This window comes from Palaemon carinicauda, chromosome 18 (assembly GCF_036898095.1).
Source record: "Palaemon carinicauda isolate YSFRI2023 chromosome 18, ASM3689809v2, whole genome shotgun sequence".
NCBI classification, from domain to species: domain Eukaryota; kingdom Metazoa; phylum Arthropoda; class Malacostraca; order Decapoda; family Palaemonidae; genus Palaemon; species Palaemon carinicauda.
Window position 1 is genome coordinate 106,489,080 of NC_090742.1, and position 23,368 is coordinate 106,512,447.

At 39.6% G+C, this 23,368-nt stretch overlaps 1 protein-coding gene across 12 annotated transcripts in view; it reads left to right on the forward strand.

The window, feature by feature from the left end:
- The window catches only part of Dmtn (transmembrane and coiled-coil domain 2 protein Dmtn), a 662,916-nt gene that overhangs the window by 634,831 nt on the left and 4,717 nt on the right, over positions 1–23,368 (forward strand). For all 12 annotated transcript variants that reach the window (XM_068392641.1, XM_068392644.1, XM_068392643.1 and 9 more), the window contains 2 exons: positions 553–774; positions 7,049–7,174. In XM_068392641.1, the coding sequence (XP_068248742.1) occupies positions 553–774; positions 7,049–7,174 (348 nt within the window). The remainder of the gene's footprint in view (positions 1–552; positions 775–7,048; positions 7,175–23,368) is intronic.

Here is a 23,368-nt window from a genome sequence, read left to right on the forward strand (position 1 = left end):
ATCCCCTGAAGCTAAAACACGGGCACTGACAAAGAAAGCAGAAGAGAATTTGATGAAAGGGACTTTAAATGTCAAGATTCATGGCTTTAATAAGGTAGAAAGGTCATGATACCATGAAGAAGGACTAGAGAGATATGGTATCCTGAAGATGGAAAAAGGGTGGGAACTCCAAGATTGAGAGTGTTTGGACATATGATGCAGAACTTTATTTATTGGAATTGGTAGGACAAAAATCTGTAGGAATGCACAGGAAAATGAAGAAAAAATGGATGGATAAAGAGCTAGGTCTGATGGGAGTTCAGGAAGATATGTACAAAGTATGGAAGATAATTGGTAGAACTTATTTCAAGCCGAAGCCCATAAATGGGGTAAAGGGGAGAGTTGAAGTAAAAATGTTTTTGATTACCTTTGATATTGTGGAAGGAGATAATTTTTATTCATTTATAAGTTTTTGTAGTGTATACTTGACTGCGATTATAAATCAAAATTCCCTTCTCAAGTCCTACTCTGGTTCTAGTTTTATTTTTTAATGTTGTTATTTTATTCTTACAGCAAACTTTAGCAACTGAGGTGAATAAAATGTTAGAAGGATTGTCGGAGGAGCGTTGTCGATGTGATCGCCTTGAGGACCAAGTTAATGACCTAATAGAACTCCACCAAAATGAGATGGGTAATTTAGTAACGAATATGTCTGACATGGAAGAAAAAGTTCAGTACCAGAGTGAAGAACGTATAAGAGACTTACATGAAATTGTTGAAAACTGTCATACAAGGGTAGGTTTTATTTTTGTCATAATTTTGCTGACTAGATATTTTGTCTCCTTTTCTACACTTTTTTTCCCATAGATTTCATCATTTATTGAAGATAATATGATTGATTGATTTGAGGTATTTTTGCATCCTGACATCTGTCATTGAAGCCGATCAAGAAAATATGTAAGTTGATTTTTTTTCTTTTCTTTAGATGAGATACTTCTCAGAATTTAGTTTGTACCAAATTTGAAAATACAAGTAAAATCTTAACATTTTCAGCGTATGTAATATGGCATAGAGCAATGTATTTCTCCTTCATTTTATAAAGGTAATATTTCTGATTAAATGCTATTCGTGTATAGTGTTTGTAGGTGCTGGTGTGTTGGAACTTTGTGTATTTTGTTTACCTTTTGAGGTACGTTTGTCCTTTTATGTTCCTAGGTCACCCTAATTGGGTTTCTCTTCTTAGTGATACCGAAGTTCTTTGCAGTGCTTCTTTGGTCTCCACTTACATTGCTTGTAGAACAAATCCTCTAAGCATATCCTGTTGAAAGGTGACTCTCTGCTCTTTTTGGATTACAAATTTTGTAATATATCTTACTCTTCCAACCTCGACTCGCTCCTTTATTTTCATTTGACACCTCCTCCTTGAGAAGAAGACAAAAAAGAAGATAGTCATATGGGAAGGCCTTTCACTAACATTTCTTGAGAAGGAGATGGTTCCCACCCAGTATCTGATCCTATATGAATCGGTGTTCCAGTCTGTAGGTCCAGTAAAGCTGACCTTACAGCTATACTGTACCTATCTGAGGTGAGCAGTCCCCTGTACAGCCAGCCATTCAGTTCTGTTCTGTCTGTACCGGACAGTTACAATGTGTCAATGGCCAATTGGTCCCCTATTTGGCTGATAACCTGTATTGACAGGCAATTACCTTTACCTTGACAGTGGAGTACTGCTTCAGTGTCTTTTCTTTCCCAAGGTACTTTGGTTCCTCTGAAGGTGGAGAGATTACTGCTTGTTCTGAAGATAGAGAGATTACTGCTTGCTCTGAAGGTAGAGAGATTACTGCTTGTTACTCATCCCTCATCCTAGCTTGCCATGAACTGAGCTGAGCTGGTTAGTTTCTGGTCCTGTGCTCTGAGCTTAGGAACATTGAGCCGGGCTGTGAATTTAACCATACCCGTTCACCATAGGAAGGGTACACTGTACTGCTAGCTCTCTGGCACCAGTTATTGTTTCTTGGACATAGAACGATACTGTTCACTGGCCTAATCATCGTCGGGCTCCCAATTATACTTACACGTATCCACTTTGGATTTGAGATTTTTTTTTACTTTGGGGAGTGACACCATTTCCTAGAATGAGTTTACTAGAACATCATTTCATCGCTTGAAGTGCTGGACTCCTCGTCTACCTTTGGGGCCAGCCAGCCATGCCATGTGCCTTTGAATTGAGGAAAATCCTGGTTATTTCCAAATCCCTGCATTGACCACCAACACCTTCTTCCTCAGAAGTTGTTAGACCCTACTTCAACTGGTCTTGCCCCCTACCAGGCTCAGTCTAGGAAGGGTTTTAGGAGGAAGAAGAATTGGGGAAGGGATGACGCAGAGGATGTCACCTGTAAGGCAAATCCTTACTAAGGTAAGGAGATGCCTTGATTTGTACATCCTTTATGTCATCTTCCATTCAAGAATGCTGTAGACCCTTGCCAGGTTCCAACTCTGCACATGTGACAGAGGTGGAATTTTTACCTAGGAAGTCTTATACAACCTTCCCCAGTTCTCTCTCTCCCTTATGCTCTTCATGAGTTGTTTGGGGTGATGGATCACTAGTTAATACTCCTTTTGGCTGAACTGGTACTTTTCAGACAATATTTAATTGGAACTTTTGCTCCAATGCAGCATCCGCAGAGAAAAACTTCATGTTTTTGTGTTACCCAGGATGCTTGTAATGCATGCAAGCCTTAGATTATCATGAAAGTATCACTTTCATTCTTCATGTGTTCATGTGAGTCTCCACGGAAGTGTGAAGCTTGGTCCTTGAAGAATGACCTTTAAGGAGCGTAGTTGAAGAGAGTCTTGATCTCACACCCAAGCAAAGTAAGAAATACCTGGGAATGATGTTCGACTGGGAATTTTTCCTTTTACCCACATCAATAAACTCAGTGGTAGCACACCTTTTCCTGCTAAATCACTTGTGGTAGCAAGGAATAATGGTTGGCAGGGAAAAAAAGATGTTTGTTTACTCTCACTTCTTCTCCTCTACCATAACTCTCACTCCTGTCCTCTTCTCAGAAAATAGAAACAGCAGTACTGTAGTAGTAGTGCAGGAGGCTACTCGCAAGAAATTCTTTGGGACTTATAGCATACACTATTCTTCTTCTGGAGGGAGTGACTGATTTCTCCCGCTTACTGTTACCCTATGTTTTGGTCAGGTCAATCCATAGGGAGGTGAGGCTGAGAATTGCTCCTAACTTTTTTATTCCTATCGTGACATAGTAGGAATGCCTTGCCCATAGAAAACAACTCTTATCTCTTCTTGAGGTAGTATGTATTTGGTCTCACCTTTCAAACTAAGATTACAGTTTTATCCTACAGATGCTAGGGCCCAACACAGCCGCAATGGGCTAGACAAAAGGGAGACATTTCAGCCACCTTCCCCATTCCTGACGTGAAACAAGGAGAAATGTCCATTCCCTTAAAGAGCACCTTTCCTCGCTCAGGAGGAAGTAACTAAGCTCATCTGCTGACTGATTCCTTCGGGGTCGTTCAAGCGGAGCATGAGCCCAGTGTGACAACCACTGGTGTAACACCAATTGCAGGTGAGCTCCACACATGACAAATAGTATAGGTCAGGTAAGGGTAGGTTATACACTGCCCTTGAAGCCACTCTCCTCCTCTAGGAGAGAGTGAAGGGTTAGGACATACTGGCTGGAGGTAATTAACCCTCCAGGGATTGAGTACCCACATTGTCTAGGCAGGATGAAACTTCTCTGTCCACCTCCTTGGTTCTTTCCATGGGACACACTGGGAAGGCCACAAGTCAAGTAGTGTCCTGTTGTGCTAGCTCTGGGGCAGGTCCCGAGAGAGACGCTTTTTACGATGGGGGTCGTATATAATGTTTCTCTCCAACCAGAATACTTTCCAGCAGATCATGGACTTCCTCACTTGCTTTTTGTCAAAGAAGCTCCTTGATAGAAGTTTGAACCCTTCTTCTCAAAGAATGGTCCATGTTTGAAGGGAGCTTCAAGCAGTCTTGCCTACCCTTGAGCTTTAGTCCCAGATGAGGATGGTCCTCTTGCTCAGGGCATGGGCCCACATGCCTCCTGCTACCAGAGAAGGGTGTCATAGTGTCTTACCCTCAAGAATGTCTCTCTTCTCTGCTTTATCAAGAGAAAAGAAGAGGTTCCTTAGAATTGTTGGGATCCCTTCTCTGGGATCAGTCGAGTCTTGAAGGAAGCCTCATCCAATCTTGCTTATCCTCAGATTAAGTCCTTGGAGGGGATGGTCTTCATCCTCAGGGCACTTGTGCATGCACCTTCTGCTAACCTGACTAGGGCATTTTAGGGATCATTTCCTCAAGGCTGTATCTTTTCTCTGAATTGGCAAAAGAATATGAGAGTTACAGGTTCTTCATATCAAGCTATGAGGGATAGAAGTTTTGTTACCTTCGTCATCCCCCAGACTGTGTAACGTAGACCATGTATCATTTGGTCTCGAACATTAGTTCGGGACCTTCTTGATCCTATCCTCCGTGTATGTTGACATGAAGATGCTTGATGTCATATGAGGACACTGCAACTCTACTTGAGGAGGATTCAACACTGTGCAAATATCCTTTGGTTTACTTGTCGGTATACTTTGAGCTGAAGGTTTCAGACCACTTTTGCCTCTGTACCTAAAGGACAGTGCCCACAGACCCTTGGACCCCTTTCCTTAGGTCCTGTAGTAACTGCTCAGTAGTTGTGTAAAACTCCCAGTTCCCTCACAACACTAGTATGCAATTTCCCTAAGGTAATGGTTTGGCATAATTTTCGAGGAGAGGTAGAATGACTGGCTCTTGTACCTCTTTTCAGTTCACCTCTCGAGGGAATGAAGCAACCTTATCTGTTGTGTGCAAACTATGTCTGCCAAGAGGCAACTACTTCATACTCCTTTTAATGGAAACTAGAAGAATGTGTTGGTGTTTTACCAAACATTTATCTTGATGTACTTTTTTGACACTGTTAACGTTTTCTCCCTATTAAGGGAATACATTTCTCTTGACCTAGTACTGGCTTCCTTTTAATGCAGTGCTGGGTAAGGCCCTAAATTCTACTATATTAATACAGTACCCCACTTTACATAGGTCTATCTGCTGAGTCATCAGCAGCCACTGCCTGGACCTCCCTGGTCCTAGCTTGGGTGGAGAGGAGGCTTGGGCGCTGATCATATAATATATGGTCAGTCTCTAGGGCATTGTCCTGATTCCTTGGGCAATGTCACTGTCCCTTGCCTCTGCCATTCATGAGCGACCTTTAAACCTTTAAACCTTTAAGAGATCTGACATAGGTCAATTTTTGACATAGGTTAGAATTTTGCCCTATAATATGACTTTTACGTTCCCTGTACATGTTCTGAACGTGAAAAAGTATTTACAACCTGCTATTATTTTATAAATACTATATAGCTACATTTAATAAGCTTCAATGGGGAGTACAGTATTATAGAGTACAGCTCTTCATTATCATTGTACGATGTAGAAGCAGACGTAAGGTTGGGTAAAATAGCACAAAGTGCATTTTTTTTTGTATGTAATACTTGAAATGTGAAGTAAAGTTGGAGCTGATGTATGTCAAACTGAAGTAAAAAGGGATATTATTGTATGTCCTTATGATTAGATATTGGGATGTTGTTATAGGGTCACTTTTTTTTTATCTCATACTGAACCTGGAAGGATGACATGTCCAGAAAGAAAAGAAACTTCCAGTTGGGTTTGAGGGGACTCTCCCACCAATGAGGAAGTTTTTCTCTTCTGAAGGACAATCTGTTTGTAGACTCATAAGAACAAGTAACAAATTTTGAAGGTAGTTTGTATTTTTCCTAGCAATACAAACCCGAGTACTTTAGATTAAATTTCCCACCTTAACCACCGATATAATTCCTAGGACTAAGGATAAAAGAGGCTATTCTTACACAACCTGTCATAAAAAAAACTACCTTGATAATAATTCCATTGCCATTCTAGCACTGCTGAAGACATATTTCTATCTTAAAGTACTCAGGAGTTTATAATTAGTAAAGTAAAATTTCAGTTTGAAAAATTTCTATATTTTAAAGAAATAAAGAGAGGTAGCTATCCCTCAAACCCTCCTTTTTCCAGTGATAGGAAATATGAAGGAATTATGGATGATACTGGTCTTTGACCAAACATTTTCTTAAAATCTACAGGTTGAAATAGTTTTGAATATGTACATGGGGAATTTGGCATATCTGCAAGACATACAAATATGTTTTAGGTGCTGGCAGCAGTGCATCAAAATATACTCACGGTGGTAGATTACTGTTGGTTCAGGAAGTTCTGGTTCACTGCACCAAATTTATTGACAGCTGGATAAAATCTATTCTTCACCTGAAATAGTTTTGTGAGATTTTAGGTTAAAATGGTGTGATTGACACTTGGTTTTTAAAAGAAATTTAAATATTTCTTTTGTCAGAATTTTTCTTTTTAAATATATGAACTTGAGTTGTATTTCTATTTTGAATTGTGTAAGTTGTGTCTGAATTATATTTAAATCTTTCATTTTATAAGTAAATGTGCATGAATAACAAGCAAAGTTTTGATTGGGTATCTGTATGAGATTTGAATAATGGTTTAAAGAAAATTCCTCACTTTTCATAATGACACTTTATGGCTTCCCATATCCCAGTGCTGAGTCATGGCCAGAAATCCAATTCCATCCTAAATGCAAGAACTTAGGGTCTGGAAAAAAAACAAAAAACAATATTAAACTGAATATAACCCATTTTCTATTATTCATCTCCCTGTGGAACTTTAATAACAGATTATTAGCAAAACTACTTAACCAAGTTTACATTTTCTGAATAAATTGTATGGGAATTATTGGAATATGAAAGAGTTTAGTTCTATATTCATTGTGTTAAGTTTTTAGTATACTATTCAGCTTAATTAGATATTAATATTTAGTTTTCAAACATTACCAATTCTGGTCCAGAGTATAAGATAATAGTGAATTGTCTGCCAAAGAATGATGTACTGTATTTTACAAAATTGAATAAGTTTTACGTTTTACAGATATCTCGATTAGAGCATCAACAGGCACAACAACAACAACAGTACCTGACTTTAGAAGGGCTAGAGAACAGCAATGCAAGAGCTGTATTTGTGAAGCTTATAAACATTTTACTTACTGTATTACAGGTAAATTCTTACACATTTATAATTATGAAACATTAAGTTATGATTTCTGGCACTGAAGAAATATCCTAATGCTTGAATTTAGTTCATGTGGAAATGCTAATTACTGTACTTTTATCAAGCTTGTGGTTCTTTCCTAATTTCATTCACACACTACTTTACTTTTTTTAATATCTTTTATCTCAAGTATAGGTTTGGTTGTTATTTACTATAAACTGTTACATACTTTCATAGTGACTTGATGCTTCAAATAATGCGAGTCCTTTTTTCCAGTCATCAGAGATTTCTTGTGTTTTTTACTCAAGAAAAAAGAATTACTCCTGCCTTTAATATGTAACTGTAAAAGGAATTAAGGGAGTAAGTTATTTCTTATAACACCCAAATATAGACTGTTTAGGGTTTAATTGACCTAATTTTACATTAATGTTTACTGACATATTTTGATTCTTTTTAATGTTCTGTTTCTTATTATAATATCCATTGGTAGAGAGAGTTGTTCCTATACAATAATACAAACCATCGTCCTTTACTATAGAAGATAGAATACAGTGAAAGTTGGGATATGGGAGTTAAAATCTTATTCGAGGTGTCAACATACTGGCCAGCCGTTAGGAGGCAACCGCCTATATACATCCCAGGGCTATCCACTCCGACTGTTCTCTAGTGGCTTCTTCGGGATACCATTCAAGTGAGGGTGGCGGCATATTAACTCTTGGACAAGCCAAGTGGCAAGGGGGTGTTGTCCTCTCCCCTAGAGAGACAATGGCTCCTTCTCAGGGTCTCTCTCTCGTATAGAAATCCGACACTGCGCATCTTATGTTCGTCGTTGGGCATCAAAGGTTTGCTATCGGAGGACAAATTGAATCACTTCCTTGTGTCAAATAATCAGGTAAAAGAGCAGGCGTTGGTGATTCCCACAGATGTTAACAAGGTAAACCTATCTCCTTGTCCTCCTCCTTCCCTGGCACAGAAAACTTCTCCATCACTCTTGTGCTCCTCGCGTTTTGTCCTCTCCGGAGGACAGGCACCTATGCACCAAGTGTTTTCATCTCGGGGCCTCCTCCTGCTAGTCGACATAAATCCAACTTGATAAAAAGAATCTTTGGCTAAAGGCCTTCGCAGAAGTCTTCATCGCAAGAAGAGTTGCTCATTCATTAGAGGCATCAGGAATACCCTCATTTTCATCGTCTTCGTGTTGTAGCTTTTCTTCTAGCCATCTCTTGCGTAAACCTCGCAAAACCTCACGAGACATGAGGGCCTCACCATCTCGATATCGAAACCCTCAAAGCTTAACCACGTGTCACCATCGCATTCTGGCCGCTTCTCACCTTCGCCCTCGCGTCATCATTGCGACCGTATGCCTCACTGTCGTATTGCAGGTACATCGCTTCTCCACGGTCAAATGGTCCATCTCCCTCAAACTACAGTCGTGGTTCACCCTCGTGACGCTCATTACCATCTTGGTTGGATGAGCAATCGCTTTCTGATAGGCACTCAGGGCTTACTTTTCATCATCATTCATAATCTCTTGAATGTTATTCTCCCATTTCTAAATACCTGCATGCCCAAACGGACCATTCTCCGACAAAGGAAGAAAGCAAGAATGTTTCAGGTGTTCAACGAGTTCATTGCCTGTAAGGGCTACTAACTGAATCCTACGTCTCATTTCGTGCCAGAAAGAGACTCAAACCTTGCCCACCATCTTGGTGATTCTACATAGTCCTATTCGTTTTCAGAATTGTCACTCGCCATCAAGCAAGAAATCTAAATGAAAAGGCTCTGTCTCCCTTTTCTTCTCCTGATCCATCAAGGATTGACTCGGTCTCCAGGCGAAGGAATAGGATGAGGGTTCCTGTCACTCCCCCCAGAGGGTGATACGAGACATAGAACTTGCAGGGGTTCTCTTTCTCTGAGTGAGGTATCCTTCCCGGACTCCAACAGACATACTCTGATTGAGTTCCTCAAGTCACAGTCCTTATTATTCGTTAGACCATTGAACTCTAGAGACTCACACTGTAGACCCTTGTCTCCCTTTTCTGTTGTTCATTACAGAAGTTCAAGAAGGATCCTACCTCCACCAAGAAGAAAGCCTTTCGGGCAAACCCTAAATAATATCATTATTATTAGCCAAGATATAACCCTAGTTGCTGCTATAAGTAGTGTGCATTAGCTCTTTCTTCTCTTAGTCCATCAACAATTGATGTGGTCTCCAGGCAAAGGAATAGGATAAGGGTTTCTGTCCCTCCCTCTAGGGATGAAATGAGATGAAGAATTCGCAGGGGTTCTCTTTCCCTTAGGGAGGTCTCTTTCACAAACCCCAACAGACTTACTCTGATTGAGTTCCTCAAAATACAGTCCATCTTATTACAGTAGTTTGACCATTAAACTCCAGAGACTCGTGCTATAAACTCTTATCTCCTTATTCTACGGGGGTATTACAGAAGGGTAAGAAGGATTTTACCCCCTATAAGAAGAAAGTCCTTTGGGTAGACCTTAATTATTATTATTATTATGATGATGATTATTACTATCTAAACTATATTATTATTATTATTATTATTATTATTATTATTATTATTATTATTATTATTATTACTACTACTTCCTAAGCTACAACCTTAGCTGGAAAACCTCAATGCCATAAGCCCAGGGGCTCTAACAGGGAAAGTAGCTCAGTGAGGAAAGGAAACAAGGAAAACTAAAATATTTACTAACAGGGAAAGTAACTCAGTGAGGAAAGGAAACAAGGAAAACTAAAATATTTAAAGTACAGTAACAATATTAAAATAAATATATATACTATAAAAAATTTAACAAAACAATAGGAAGGGAAATTTGATAGAATAGTGTGCCCGAGTGGACCCTCAAGCAAGCAAACTCTAACCCAAGACAGTGGAAGACCATGGTACAGAGGCTGTGGTACTACACAAGACTAGAGAACAATGGTTTAATTTTGGAGTGTCCTTCTCCTAGAAGAGCTGCTTACCATAGCTAAAGAGCCTCTTCAAGCTGGGAAGTCTTCCCCGATGACTATTGGCCTCCCATCGCCAATTACAGGAGACACTCTCCTTTTCCATGATCCCGAGTCTGCATATGATGGTTCATCTGGTTCTTTGGACCCTGACGGTTATGCCCCACAACCACCTTCTTCAAAGTACTTCGCAACATCCTCATCGTTAACAACCTGGATGACAAATTAGGGTCTCCTACCAAGGGAAAGACTGCTACCATAGACATCTTGTGCTGTACTCCTCTCATTAATAGCAAATTCCACATGGAGATATCATGGCCCACCCTAAAAGAAGAACAGGTTGTGGGAGATATGGACTCCCTAAAGGCAAATAGTCTTCCCAACTGATCCCCATTCCTCTGCCTAAGCAGGAGGAATATTACAGGATTGTAGGGGCACTGCCCTCACCTCTTCCACTAGACCTGAAGGTTTTGATCATTATTCTGGGTTGTTCATCAAACCTCCAGGATGCACAAGCATATCAGTAGAAGAGAGAAGCTGGACCTAAGGAATGCCTGTCTTATAACACTGTCAGTATTCAATCCGGAAGACATAGCATCCATCACAGATGAATGGAGGAAAGGTGGCCACGGCTCCTTGATGCACAGGTCGGTATCTTTTAGTCCTCACAACCTCCAACATTGAGACAGTCATGACCAGAAAATCGACCCGTACTAACTGAGAGAAGAGGAGGTAGTGAGCCCCAATCAATCATCAGGAAACCTTCCCTTTCCCTTACCCTCACTAGTTCCAAGTACGTAATTAGGGAAAGGCAAGGGAAGGGGTAGTTGTATGCGCTAGATGGAAATTTCCCCCACCCTGCCTCCAGTTGGGGTGCCTACAAAGGAATTGGAGGAGGTGGCTTTTTCACGGGCAGATAACTGTATGGTTAGGGTCCTGCGCTCAGGTTACCTTCCATTCCTCAGCTCTCCCCCTCGGATTCCTCCCCCCAGAGTCCATGTCATCTTATTTCTTGGGATCAGCAGAACATCGTGCCCCACAGAAAGAAGTCAAGATGTTGCAAAAGGAAGCAATTCAGAAAGTCGTCGACGGGTTTCACGGTTTCTTCGTTCGACATTTTCTTGGGAAAAAGCTGTCTGAGGCTGGAGTCCAGTCATCTATCTTTGTGTTGAACATGTTTGTTCAACAGACACCGTTCAAAAGGGAGGCTTTGTCCATAGTCATTTAGGCGATGAGACTAGGGGACTTCTTGATGCCGTTGGACCTCAATGACACATATTTCCATATTACAGTGCATCTAGCATCTCAGAAGTACCTGAGGGTATTGATCGACAAGAAGGTTTGCCAGTTCAAGATCCTTTGCTGTGGTCAGTTGACAGGTCCTCAGGTATTCACCCGGATGTTCACCCTTGTGTTGTCTAGGGCTCAAACTAATGGAATCAGGTTGATTCGCTATCTGGATGACTGGCTGATAGTTACAGACTCCAGAGAGAACCTTCTCACCCCTTGGGACAGGCTTCTCAACTTTAGTCAGGACCTAGGAGTTCTGATAAATCAAGAGAAGTCACTCATCATCCCATCCCAGAGACTCGTCTACCTAGTGTTAGAGATCCACAACATTCAGGGACAAGTATTCCCATCGGAAGAAAGGATCTCTCGACGTAAAACAGCTCCTCCTTTTCTCCACCATCCTGGTTTGTCAACAAGCTCTTGGTAGAAGCTCCTGGGTCATCTTTCTTCTCTGGAATGGTTTCTTCCAGGAGGAGCTCCAGTTACAGTCTCTTCAGTGGCGACTGAAGTCGTCATGGTCACAGCACCACGACGATCCCCAGTCATTGGTGACCCTAGGAGCAGAAACCAAAGATCTGAAGTGGTGGTTGGAGACCCAGACTTAAGAAAAGAAGCCTTGTTATGAGTTCCTTGAGTTTCATCTGTTCACAGAGACTTTGAAGGATGGCTGGTGCTGGTGCCCTACAGCACCTTTTCTGCCCCATTCTTGAAAACTGCTTGGTGGTGTTGATGAGCGACAACACCTACATACTGTAGTGGTCTACACTCATAAGCAGGGAGGAACTATATCCTATCAATTGTACCAACCAGCAGTCAGGAGCCCTAACAGCCAGATTCACTCCGGCGAAGAAGAACATGGTGGAGGCATGCCGAGCCGAAGACAGAAAGTTGGCTCAGAATGGTTTTTACGTCCTTAGATAGCAATAGGGATCCTGACTTTGTTGGGTTCCCTAATAATAAACCTATTTGCCACTTGCCTCAACAACAAGATTCCGGTCTACTGCTCACCAGTCCCGGACCCAGCAGAGGATGCATTCCAGCATCCATGGGATGGTCTTAACACCTACACCTTTCCTCCGTTCTGCCTTCTAAAAAGGACACTGAACAAGGTCCGTGTATCTCAAACCTTAGTTATGACTCTCGTAACTCCAATGTAGCCTCACAAGAGTGGTACACAGACGTACTCTACTTGTTTACAGAGACTCCGAGAGAACTCCCTCCACATCCTGATCTACTATGCCAGCCACACATCAGAATTTACCATGAGGTGGTGAAGATTCTACGATCTTCATGCATGGAGGTTATCCAGCATCTCCTCTCACAGAAAGGCTTTTCTCAAGAGACAGCACAACAGATGTCTGGGTACCTCCGCACATCCTTTTCAGCAGTCTATCAGGCCAAGTGGACCGTCTTCTGTGGTTGGCGTTGTAGAAGGGATATCTATCATCCCGGAGCCTCTATACCAGTACGTAATCGTCGATTTTTTACTCTACATCCATAAGGAGAAACTCTACTCCATTTCTGCTTTAAAAGGATACTGCTCAGCCTTGAGCCAAGTCGTTAGACTTAACAAAGTAGACATTTCTTCTTTGAAGGACTTCTATATGCTCATACAGATCTTGGAGCAGTCTTGCCCTTAAGGTGAGGCAGGCTCACAGTCTTGGAACATAGTCAGGGTCTTGCATTCCCGTAAGATGGCACCTTACAAGCTCTTGAAATCGGCATCAGATTGGGACCTAACCCTAAAAACAGTGCTTCTGCTCACTTTGTCCTCTGTCAAATGAGTTCGCGAACTTCACGGGCTCTCTTTCAACATCACCCATTCAAGTAGGTGGAGGCAGGTCTCTCTTGGCTCTGTCCCTGTGTTTATCACTTAACCCCATCTTCTAGTCTAAACATAAGTTTCTGTCATTTCAGGTTTAGATTCCCCCAATAAGTAACCAAAGATCCTGAGGAACTGTTACTCTGTCCTGTAAGGGCATTGAGAGTTTACCTTAAATGCACCAGCTCCACTAGACCTCATCTGCATTATTTTTTTTTGTTAGTACTGGGAGAAACCAAAAGAAAGTCATCAAGAACACCATCTTCTTCTGGTTAAGGAAACTAATTTCCCATTCCCTTTGGTCTCCGGCTGAAACTTGAGTACAGTAATGGCTCACAATACAAAGTAATTCTAAGTGGCTTTTGTACCGTGATTTTTCACATTTTGAGTCTCCTTTTACACGTAAATCACCTAATTCGTTCCAAGTCCTACAAATACACCACATTAAATTTTATTATAAGGCTTAACTGTACTAAACACAATGAAATACTGTACAACCATTTGGATAATTCAATACATAACCTAATTGTTAATAACCTGTAAATGAAATGTATAATTAAACAGCACAGTAATGCAATAATATATGGAAAATACAGTAACAAAAATGTGGAACCTTACGTTGGAGAAAGGCAATGTCTAAAAGCGAATTGGTAGGATGGCAGAAAAGGATGACAAATGGCAGAAAACATTAATAAGTGGCAGGAAATATAAACACTTAACTTTACGAAATATTAATAAATGGCAGAAATTATTGACACTTAACTTTATGAAACATTAACAAATGGTAGAAAATATTAACTTAACCTTACAATAAACTTAAAAATTAAAATTTAATAAATAACTATCCAAGGAAGCTTGTTTCTGCCTGCTTCTTAACATGTTCCTGAAATGACTCAGGCAAAAGTCATTTATGTACTCCAGAGATTGACCTGTGTGAACCTTCCCTGTGTGCCTCTTTCCTACGAGAGCCACCAGTTTATGGTAGCCAGGTGAACCCTCCTTAATTTGTGCCGTTGTCAGTGAGTCATCCTCCTTCTCGCCGCTAGAGAACTGTTCCTGAACGACATTCAGTTGCATGGCCTCCAACTCCATCAGGTTATCCATCGTAAGTTCCTCTTGGTGCTCCTCGAGAAGCTCATTACTGTAATGTCATCCTCATTGAATGCTAGACCCATGGACATCCTGAGTCTAACGATCTTGGCAACCTCAAATTGAGCAACAGGTTCAAGAACGTCAACTTTTCCGACTTTAGCTTCAGCTTGGTCTACGTAGAAACCCTCAAAATCATATACGGAGACGGCATCAGGCCACAGCTTTTTCCACAAAGAATTCAAGGTGCGCCTCGAAACCTCCCACCAAGCTGTATCGATGAGTCTGACGCATATCACAACATCGAAATGCTCCTTCCAAAATTTACGCACGTTGAGGTTAGTGCTGTCAGTGATTTCTAAACATCTCTTGAAGAGATGTTTTGTATAGAGCTTTTTAAAGTTTGAAATCACTATCTGGTACATGGGCTAGAGGAGAGTGGTGGTGTTAGGCGTAAGATAGAGAACCTTGATGAAGGAAAATTGCACTAGGATATCTTCCTCGAGGCCAGGAGGGTGAGCAGGCCCATTGTCCAACACCAGCAGGCATTTCAGAAGGAGGCGCTTCTTTTCCAAAGGTTTTTTCACAGTCGGGCCGAAACATAGATTTACCCACTCGGTGAATAAGCGTCTTGTTACCCAGGCTGTTGCATTAGCCCTCCAGAACATCGGAAGCTTCTGCTTAAGCACTTTGTGGCCTTGAAGGCTCGAGGAGTCTCCGAGTGATACACCAGCAGGGGCTTCACCTTACAATCCCCACTGGCATTTGCATAGAATGCAAGGGTAAGTCAGTCCTTCATAAGCTTATGCCCGGATACCTTCTTTTCTTCTGTTGTGATATATGTCTGACGAGGCATTTTCTTCCAGAAAAGCCTAGATCGTCACAGTTAAAGACTTGTTGGGGACTGTAGCCTTCCTGGAGAGACTAACTCATTGAACGTCTTAACAAAGGCTTCAGCTGCTTTCGTCTCGGAGCCGGCAGCCTCTCCATACCACACCACCGAAGGAACGCCAGACCGTCTCTTAAATTTTTCAAACCACCTCTGAGAAGCTTTGAACTCTGGGAATGCCTGCTTCAATGTCCCTTCTCCTGTGTCATCTTCAGCCTGAGTATGCACTAGATCACCAAAAATGGCCCTGGCCTTCTGGCAGATTATCGTCTTGGTGATCTGTCTCCAGAGATTTCCTTATCCTTAATCCAAACAACAAGCAGTCTCTCCATCTCATCATGGATGTGGCTCCTCTTGCTGTAGAAAACAGCCACTCCCCTAGAAGGTGTTGCTGCTTTGATGGTCTCCTGCTTCAGGATGGTTCCTATCGTAGATGGATTTCGGCCTTATTCCTTAATGATCACACTTAACGATGTGCCAGCCTCATACTTCTTGATTATCACAAGCTTCGTCTCGATAGAAAACATCCTTTTCTTCTTTCCTTGTACATCAGCAACTTTCATTGGACTTGTGGCTAGTAACGTACGAGTATAATAATGCATTACGATAGGGTTCAGTAACTAAAAGCACAAAAGTGAAATCACCAGCACAAATTCATTGTTAACGATAGCACTGACAAAACAAAATAATCAAGGACGCCGATACATAGATACATGATGGGATAGACAATGATCAGTAGGAGAACAGGATCTTAGGGTGGTAACTAGCATCAGAGTAGTTAGATAACCAATGGGAGTGCGAAAGGATTATGTCGAGTTTACGGTTGGCAGCGCATGAATTTTTAAATTAGTCTTGTCGGCCAGGCGAATCTCGTACCATACCTCGTTTTGTAGCATGAAACGTTTTTCGCAATATGAGTCTGAAAAATCTTCGCATCTCGTTTTGCAGCATGAAATTTTCGTGTGCAGAAGCTTTCGTATCAAGGTATCACTACAAGTAAAGGCTCACAACACCAGAGGTATCAGTACCGCTTTAGCCTTCTCTCACAACATCTCTGTGGTGCAGGTCCTTCAGGCTGAAGTCTGAAAACGTCAAATGAACTTCATTGCCCATTATATGCGGGGTGTGAGCCACAGGTCCATGAAAACCTATACTCTTGGTCCTGATTTGGTTGCTCAGAAAGTGGTTTAGCTACCTCAGTTCCCTTACAGGACAAGTAAATTCAGGTCGAGAGAGGAGGTTTATGTGTAAGTCTGTATTGAAAGTGATGAATGACTGGCCTTTTTCATTTTCTTTTAATCTTTCCCTATCATTGGGTAAAGCATTGGGAGCCTCGCCAATTGGACTCATCCTGAAATGCAGGTGAGATCACTGCTCTCAGCTACTTTATGATGGTCATGAAAGGGTATTTTCCCCTCACTCCTTTCGAGGGCAAGTATGCCGTATCGGAGCAAACCCACTGATCCATATTATAGCCTTAACATGTTTGACAGGTTACACTACAGAGGTTGATGCCCAACTAATTACTTTGAAACACAGGCTTTGTTCCTCCTTTTACTAGTTGGTTCACAAGGCTTAAGAAGCCATTAATTCTTCAGCCTAACAGAAAGAATCTTGGACTCCTAGGTAAGGTACCAGCCAGTTGGAAGGGGACTTCCTCTCTCCTCCTAAGGATGAGTTTCCTATAGTAAAGGTTATGGTTTGTATTATTGTATATGAAAAAATGACAAATTTAAAGATAATTTGTATTTTTCCTACCTATTCGAACCTGGGTCCTATACTCAAACTTAACTGCCATCATCACTCTCAGTGAAGTCCTGGCTGCAGTCAAACTGCTTGGGATCACTGGCAGACCGACATATATAAGCGGCAGCCTCCTAGCGGCTGGCCAGTGAACGACTGGGTGGTATGTTTACATTTCCAAAAACGTTTCAACTGCCATTTTCCAGCTTTCGCTGTATTCTGTCTCCTATAGTAAAGGACTCGGGTTTATATAGTTAGGAAAAGTAGAAATTATTTTTTCAAATTTTCATTTTCATTCAAGACTTGTTCACTACAAAATAAAAGCTTTGTAGTTACCTTACAAAGTAGAGTATAAATTACAGTACGATTAGTTTGAATAGCATTTTGAAAACTATTTTTTTATGTTTTCTTTCTTACACAAAAAACTGATTTGAAAGTTTTGAATAGATGTAGTGCTTTTGACTATGCTTTAGAATATTTTGTAGTTAGAAAAATTGGGAGTATACCCTTATGAATAATTGTTAGTCATAATAAGGTTTTTATCAGTTGTTTTAATTATATGAACCTCACCTGATGTTTTATTGCTTTTTTCTCGAAGCTTGGCTTATATTGACGTTTCGGCTAAAATAAAGAATTTACCGTTTTCCTTTCCTTCAATAGGCTTAGCCATCTAGTACAGTACTGAGACAATTTAGTAGTTAATGGTAGTAACCTTGGTGTGTGCCTTCCGTACATGCTTTGGCTCTCGGTATTCCTGTCAACTTGTGCTTGATAAGTCGACACTTTGTTTACCTCTAGATTCTGAAAGCATTGTTATTTAGGTTGCTTGATAAGTTAACACTTTGTTTGCCCCCTCCAGATTGTGAAAGCAAAGTGTTATTTACATTATTATTGATTAAAAGGTATGTCTTGTGAATTTTTAGTAATTCTTGTGTAGATTATTCAAGGGGGGTATTTCTGGGCAATCATGATTCTCATTCTGTGTGCCCCATGTCAGGGGCATTATATTTATTTTGATAACCATTGTGATGAATGTGAAGGCTTTACTATTACCTATATGAGAAAATATGTTTATTTAGTTGTTAACAACAAAGAGTCCCAAACATTAAAGGAAACTAACTTTTAGTTCATGGGAAAATCCAGAGAAAGTTAAGTTATTTGATTATAGTGAGGATAATAATGATAATACCACTCCAGTCATTAATTAGCTTTTGGGTTTCTATAGTAATGAGCTTCATGAGAGTTTGTCATCTTTGGCTTTGTTCAATCTAGAAGGTCAGTGATTCTTTGGGAAATGGCAAAGAGACAAGTTTTGCCTATTGATTCAAGTGCACCAGTCAGTAATTTACTGAGTTCTGATAGTGAACAGTATATGGCATAGCTGATCACCTCTCTAAGAGCCTCACACTCTCAAATTACTTCAGATCCTTCCTTGGTGAAGTACTTTGTATAAATAAATTAGTAAGTAGCGGGGTTATATTTTGGAACAGAATCTGGAGAATCAAGTTGTAATAAACTTGATTTGAAGAATGTTGGAGATGAGCCTAAGGTACTAGATAAGTTTATCATTTTACGTCTTTAGATGTCCTATCGTTGTCCTCCTCTGGGCCCACTCCATTAGGGTGTGGGAGGCAGCAATAAGAACATCAAGGGAATTTCACTGAAATACATTAAATTTTGTTAAAAATTTGTTGTTACTATACTCTCCTAAAGTTCATATACATGCCCACCCACCTACTCACTGACTTCCCCACTGGCTAGTGATGTCAAGAGTTTAAGAGATTGGTTCCGACTTTGAGACTGAAAGACATAGCCACGCCAGTGTTATTGTCTTTAACTGTCACATTATCCCAATACTATACTAGAGGTTAATGGTAGTAGGTTGGCCTGGCACAAGCTACCTGTTGAGATACCACCACTAGAGAGTTATGGAGTCATTTGACTGGCCAGACAGTGCTACATTTGATCCTTCTCTCTGGTTATGGTTCACTTTCCTTTTGCCTGTACATACACCTAATAGTCTGGCCTATTTTTTACAGATTATCCTCTGTCCTCATACACCTGACAATGCTGAGATTATCAAACAATTCTTTTTCACCCAATGGGATAACTACTGCACTGTAATTGTTCAATGGCTACTTTCCTCTTGGTAAGGGTTGAAGAGAATTTAGCTCTGGTAAGCAGCTCTTCCAGGAGAAAGACACTCCAAAATCAAACCATTGTTCTCTATTCTTGGGTAGTGCCATAGCCTCTGTTCCATGGTCTTCCACTGTCTTGGGTTAGAGTTCTCGTGCTTGAGGGTATACTCAGGAACACTATTCTATATAATTTCTCGTCCTCTTGTGTTGTTAAAGTTTTTATAGTTTATATATGAAATATTTATTTTAGTATTGTTACTATTCTTAAAATATTTTAGTTTTCCGTGTTTCCTTTCCTCACTGGGCTATTTTCCCTGTTGGGGCCCCTGGGCGTATAGCATCCTGATTTTCCAGGTAGGGTTGTAGCTTAGCAAGTAATAATAGTAATAATAAAAAGCCTGTTGAAAGAAAAGAAAACTTTTTCAACCTATAATAGTCAACCTAGACAACTTACTTAAGTCATTTACTTTCAAGGATATGTTGGACTTGATGTAATTTGGTAAAATGTTGCTCATATGGATTTATTGAATTATTCAAAATTCTTTGTTTGAAAGGATTGATTGCATGATGACCCCTTGTACTTTGATAACAGGCAACAGAACTGTGAACCAAACCATTTGTGGCATCTTGCTGTTTACCAAAATTTTAATGTATCTATTACCTACCGAATAATGTCGGGAAGTGGAAAGGTGTAAAAATTCAGGTTTGACCCATCTTGCCACAGCTATATTTTTGTTTAGCGAGTGTAAACATGTCTGTGTTAGGGCAATCCTATTGGCAGACTTAGCTTTCATGAGGAGAGGGAGAAAACCGGTTACTCCCAACTTTGCCCAAAATAAGATATTTTTCCTTCCATCTGGCACAGTTATTAGAACTTGCCTCCCCTTGTTTCCGGATGTATGTCAATACTTTCTTGTTGCCTGGGAATACTGATCCTGTCTTTACTATGACCAGCGCAGTAAGTTCCAGTCAGAAGAAAGGAAGAATTCATCTGGGGATCCTCTATTTTTCTGACAGGTGTAAACGATTTAGAGCTTTTCCTATCCTTCTTGGTAAGGTTCCATAAACAGAGGAAGGTTTAAGATTCATCCGTGAAGAAACTCCCTGGAAGAAACTGAGGTTTTGTCTAATTCCAAAATCCTGTTCCAATTGAGATTAAGATGAAATTGAAAAGGTTCACAGTAATATGTCGATCGGAATAAAATTCCCCTAAAGACATCATGATCTATTAGAATCTCTTCATATCTTAATTGCCAGAGACTTCGTCTTTTGTATTGTTAAAAGATATAAGGTAAGATTGAATCCCTTTCTCTGATTAAAAAATCTGAAAAGGAGATACTGTCACACGCAGATCATAAATCCCAACCTCTTCTGAAATCTGAGCTACTAACTTATTGAATCTCCTTCTTTTTCAACATATCTTAAAGAATAACCAGTCATCAGGTATAACAGAAATTTGAGTCAGAATAGTTAGCCTATTCTTATTTATAAAAATGCAGTGATTACTAACAAATCCAGAGAAAACATCTTAAAATATACTAGAATCAGTATAAAAAGACAAAAAACCTGACATCTGGAGTGTAGGAGCACACGACATTGTTATTCCATGTTGACTTTTAGACTGAAGAAGCTATCCATCCAATACACACAGCATGTTGTTGTTGTTGTTATATGCTGTTCTCATTGCTCTATTAGAGGCATTTGTGTGTTGGAAGGAAAGAAAACGTGAAAATTTCCTAATTTCAAGGAGTAATGTTGATGTTCCAAGCTTCCAGAGATGAAAGTAAAATAAACATCAGGTGAGTTTAGAACTAAGAAATTTTATTGAAATTATGTTTTTGTCTTCAAAATTTTGTTTTGTAATCACATATAACAGCTGTAAAATAGGTGTTTTCCCCCTGCCTCCCTCTGCAATTGCTGCCTGCATAGTATTCACTTCAGGTCCAGGCCTTCATCTGTGTCATTTTTCTATAATCTTATAAACCTTCTTACAGTGTAGGCTATCAGTTACTGTTACTCTTAGAAATACTCTTTTCGCATACCCAAACCATCCCAATCTTTGGCAATATCTTACGAAGAACCCTTTTTCTGTATATTGATAATATATCAGCATCATCTCAAATACTCCAGCTATATCTTTTTTCTCCTTTTCTTTTTGAAACTCCTTTTCAAAATGTCAATCAAAACCATTTACTGTAAGTCAAAACATAAACTTATGTATATAATTAGAATTTTGTAGTCCCTTGTGACCAAACTTCTATTCCTCTCGGACCTAAATTTACTTTAATATTTTCCTACGAACCTCAGTTATTATTATTATTATTATTATTATTATTATTATTATTATTATTATTATTATTATTGTTATTATTACTAGCTAAGCTACACCCTAGTTGGATAAGCTGGATACTATAATCCTAAGGGCTCAACAGGAAAAAATAGCTTAGTGAGGAAAGAAAAAAAAAGGGAAATGAATAAGCTACTTGAAAAATACTGAATGTAAAATATCTTAAGATTGGTAAAAATGTTAAAATATAAATGATGAAGAGAGACTTACGTCAGTGAAGAGAGACTTATGTCAACCTGTTAGATATAAAAGCATTTGTTGCAAGTTTGAACTTCTGGCATTGCACCGATTCAACTGCTTTATTAGATACGAATATTATTCCACACTCTGGTCACAACTGGAGTAAAACTTCTAGAATACTGTGTAGTATTGAGCCTTATGATGAAGAAGGCATGATTGTTAGAATTAACTGCATATCTAGTACTACATACATGATGGTAGGCCAGAGTCTTGTAAGATCTTAATGCAAAGGATTGTCAGAATTATGAAGAATCTTTTGCAACATGCATAAAGAACTAACTGATTCAATGGTGCAAGATATTAATATCTAGATCAGGAATAAGAAACTTAATAGAATGGACGTTTTTGTCCAACAAATTAAAATGAGATTCAGCAGCTGTAGACCAGGTAAGAGAACAATACGTGAAGTAAGGTAGAGTGAAAGAAATAAGAAATTATTTCAGAATAGATTGATCACTGAAAATCTTGAAAGATTTTTTCGATTAGCCAATGTTATGTGCGATTGAAGAAGAAACACCAAATGTTTCTCAAAATTAATTTGCAATCAAGAATCACCTAAAATTTTAAGTTATATAGATTTAAAGAAACATTATTAATGTAGAGATTTGAAGGTTGAGGAGCCACTGTCCTCAACCTACTTACAATCATACTTTGATTTTTCTTAGGGTTCTCTTCATCCCCCATAATTGCCACCATTTGCCAATTTTAAATAGGTCTCTATTAAAGAATTCAGCAACCCCAGATCCACATTCAGGAGGTAAAATTAGGCAAAGTGAGTAGCATCATCTGCATATGCAATGAGCAGGTTTTCTAGGCCAAACCACATTTCATGTGTATATGGTATGAAAAGTAATAGGCGAGATTGCTACCCTGAGGAACACCAGATATCACATTCCTATACGCACTATGTTACTCATCAACAACAACTCTTTGCAATATATTACATAAAAAATCAATAATGATGCTAAGAAAAAACCCACCCACTCCCAACTCTTTGAGTTTGAAAACAAGGACCTCATGATTAACACAATCACAGGTAGCATTAAAATCAGGGCCAACCATATGTACTTCCTGACCAAAATTAAGGGATTTTTTTGCAGTATTTGAGAGTGTAAGAAAGCCATCACATGCTCCAAGGTCTTTGTAAAAACCAATTGCAAACTAGGGAACTGATTATTCCCTTAGGCATACCTATTTAGACATCTATCCAGAAGACGTTAAAAAACTTTAGATAATATGGGAGATATGGAAACTAGGCTGTAATCAGCAGGGCTAGAGCTACCACAGACACATTTACCTAATGAAATAACATTATCAATACTCCAGCAAGTGCTAAAAGAACCTTTTCTTGCTAAATTGCAGAAAATAACGACAATTTAGGAGCTAATAAATCAGTGGTCTTTATAAAAAAATAAAGGCAAATTACCTTTTGGTTCCACACCTCCATAAGCATCAAGTTCCAGTAAGAGTGTTTTAATTTCACTGGACTGAAAAGTTAAACTAGTTATTTTACCATTATGTTTTTCTACATTAACCAAATTCCTCTTTATTTTACTATTAACATGAGTTGAATATAAAGTTTCATTTTACTATTTAGAACTTTATGGTTTACAATTGAACCAGATACAGGGAATCTATATGATTGTCTACTTATTTGTATTTTGTAGT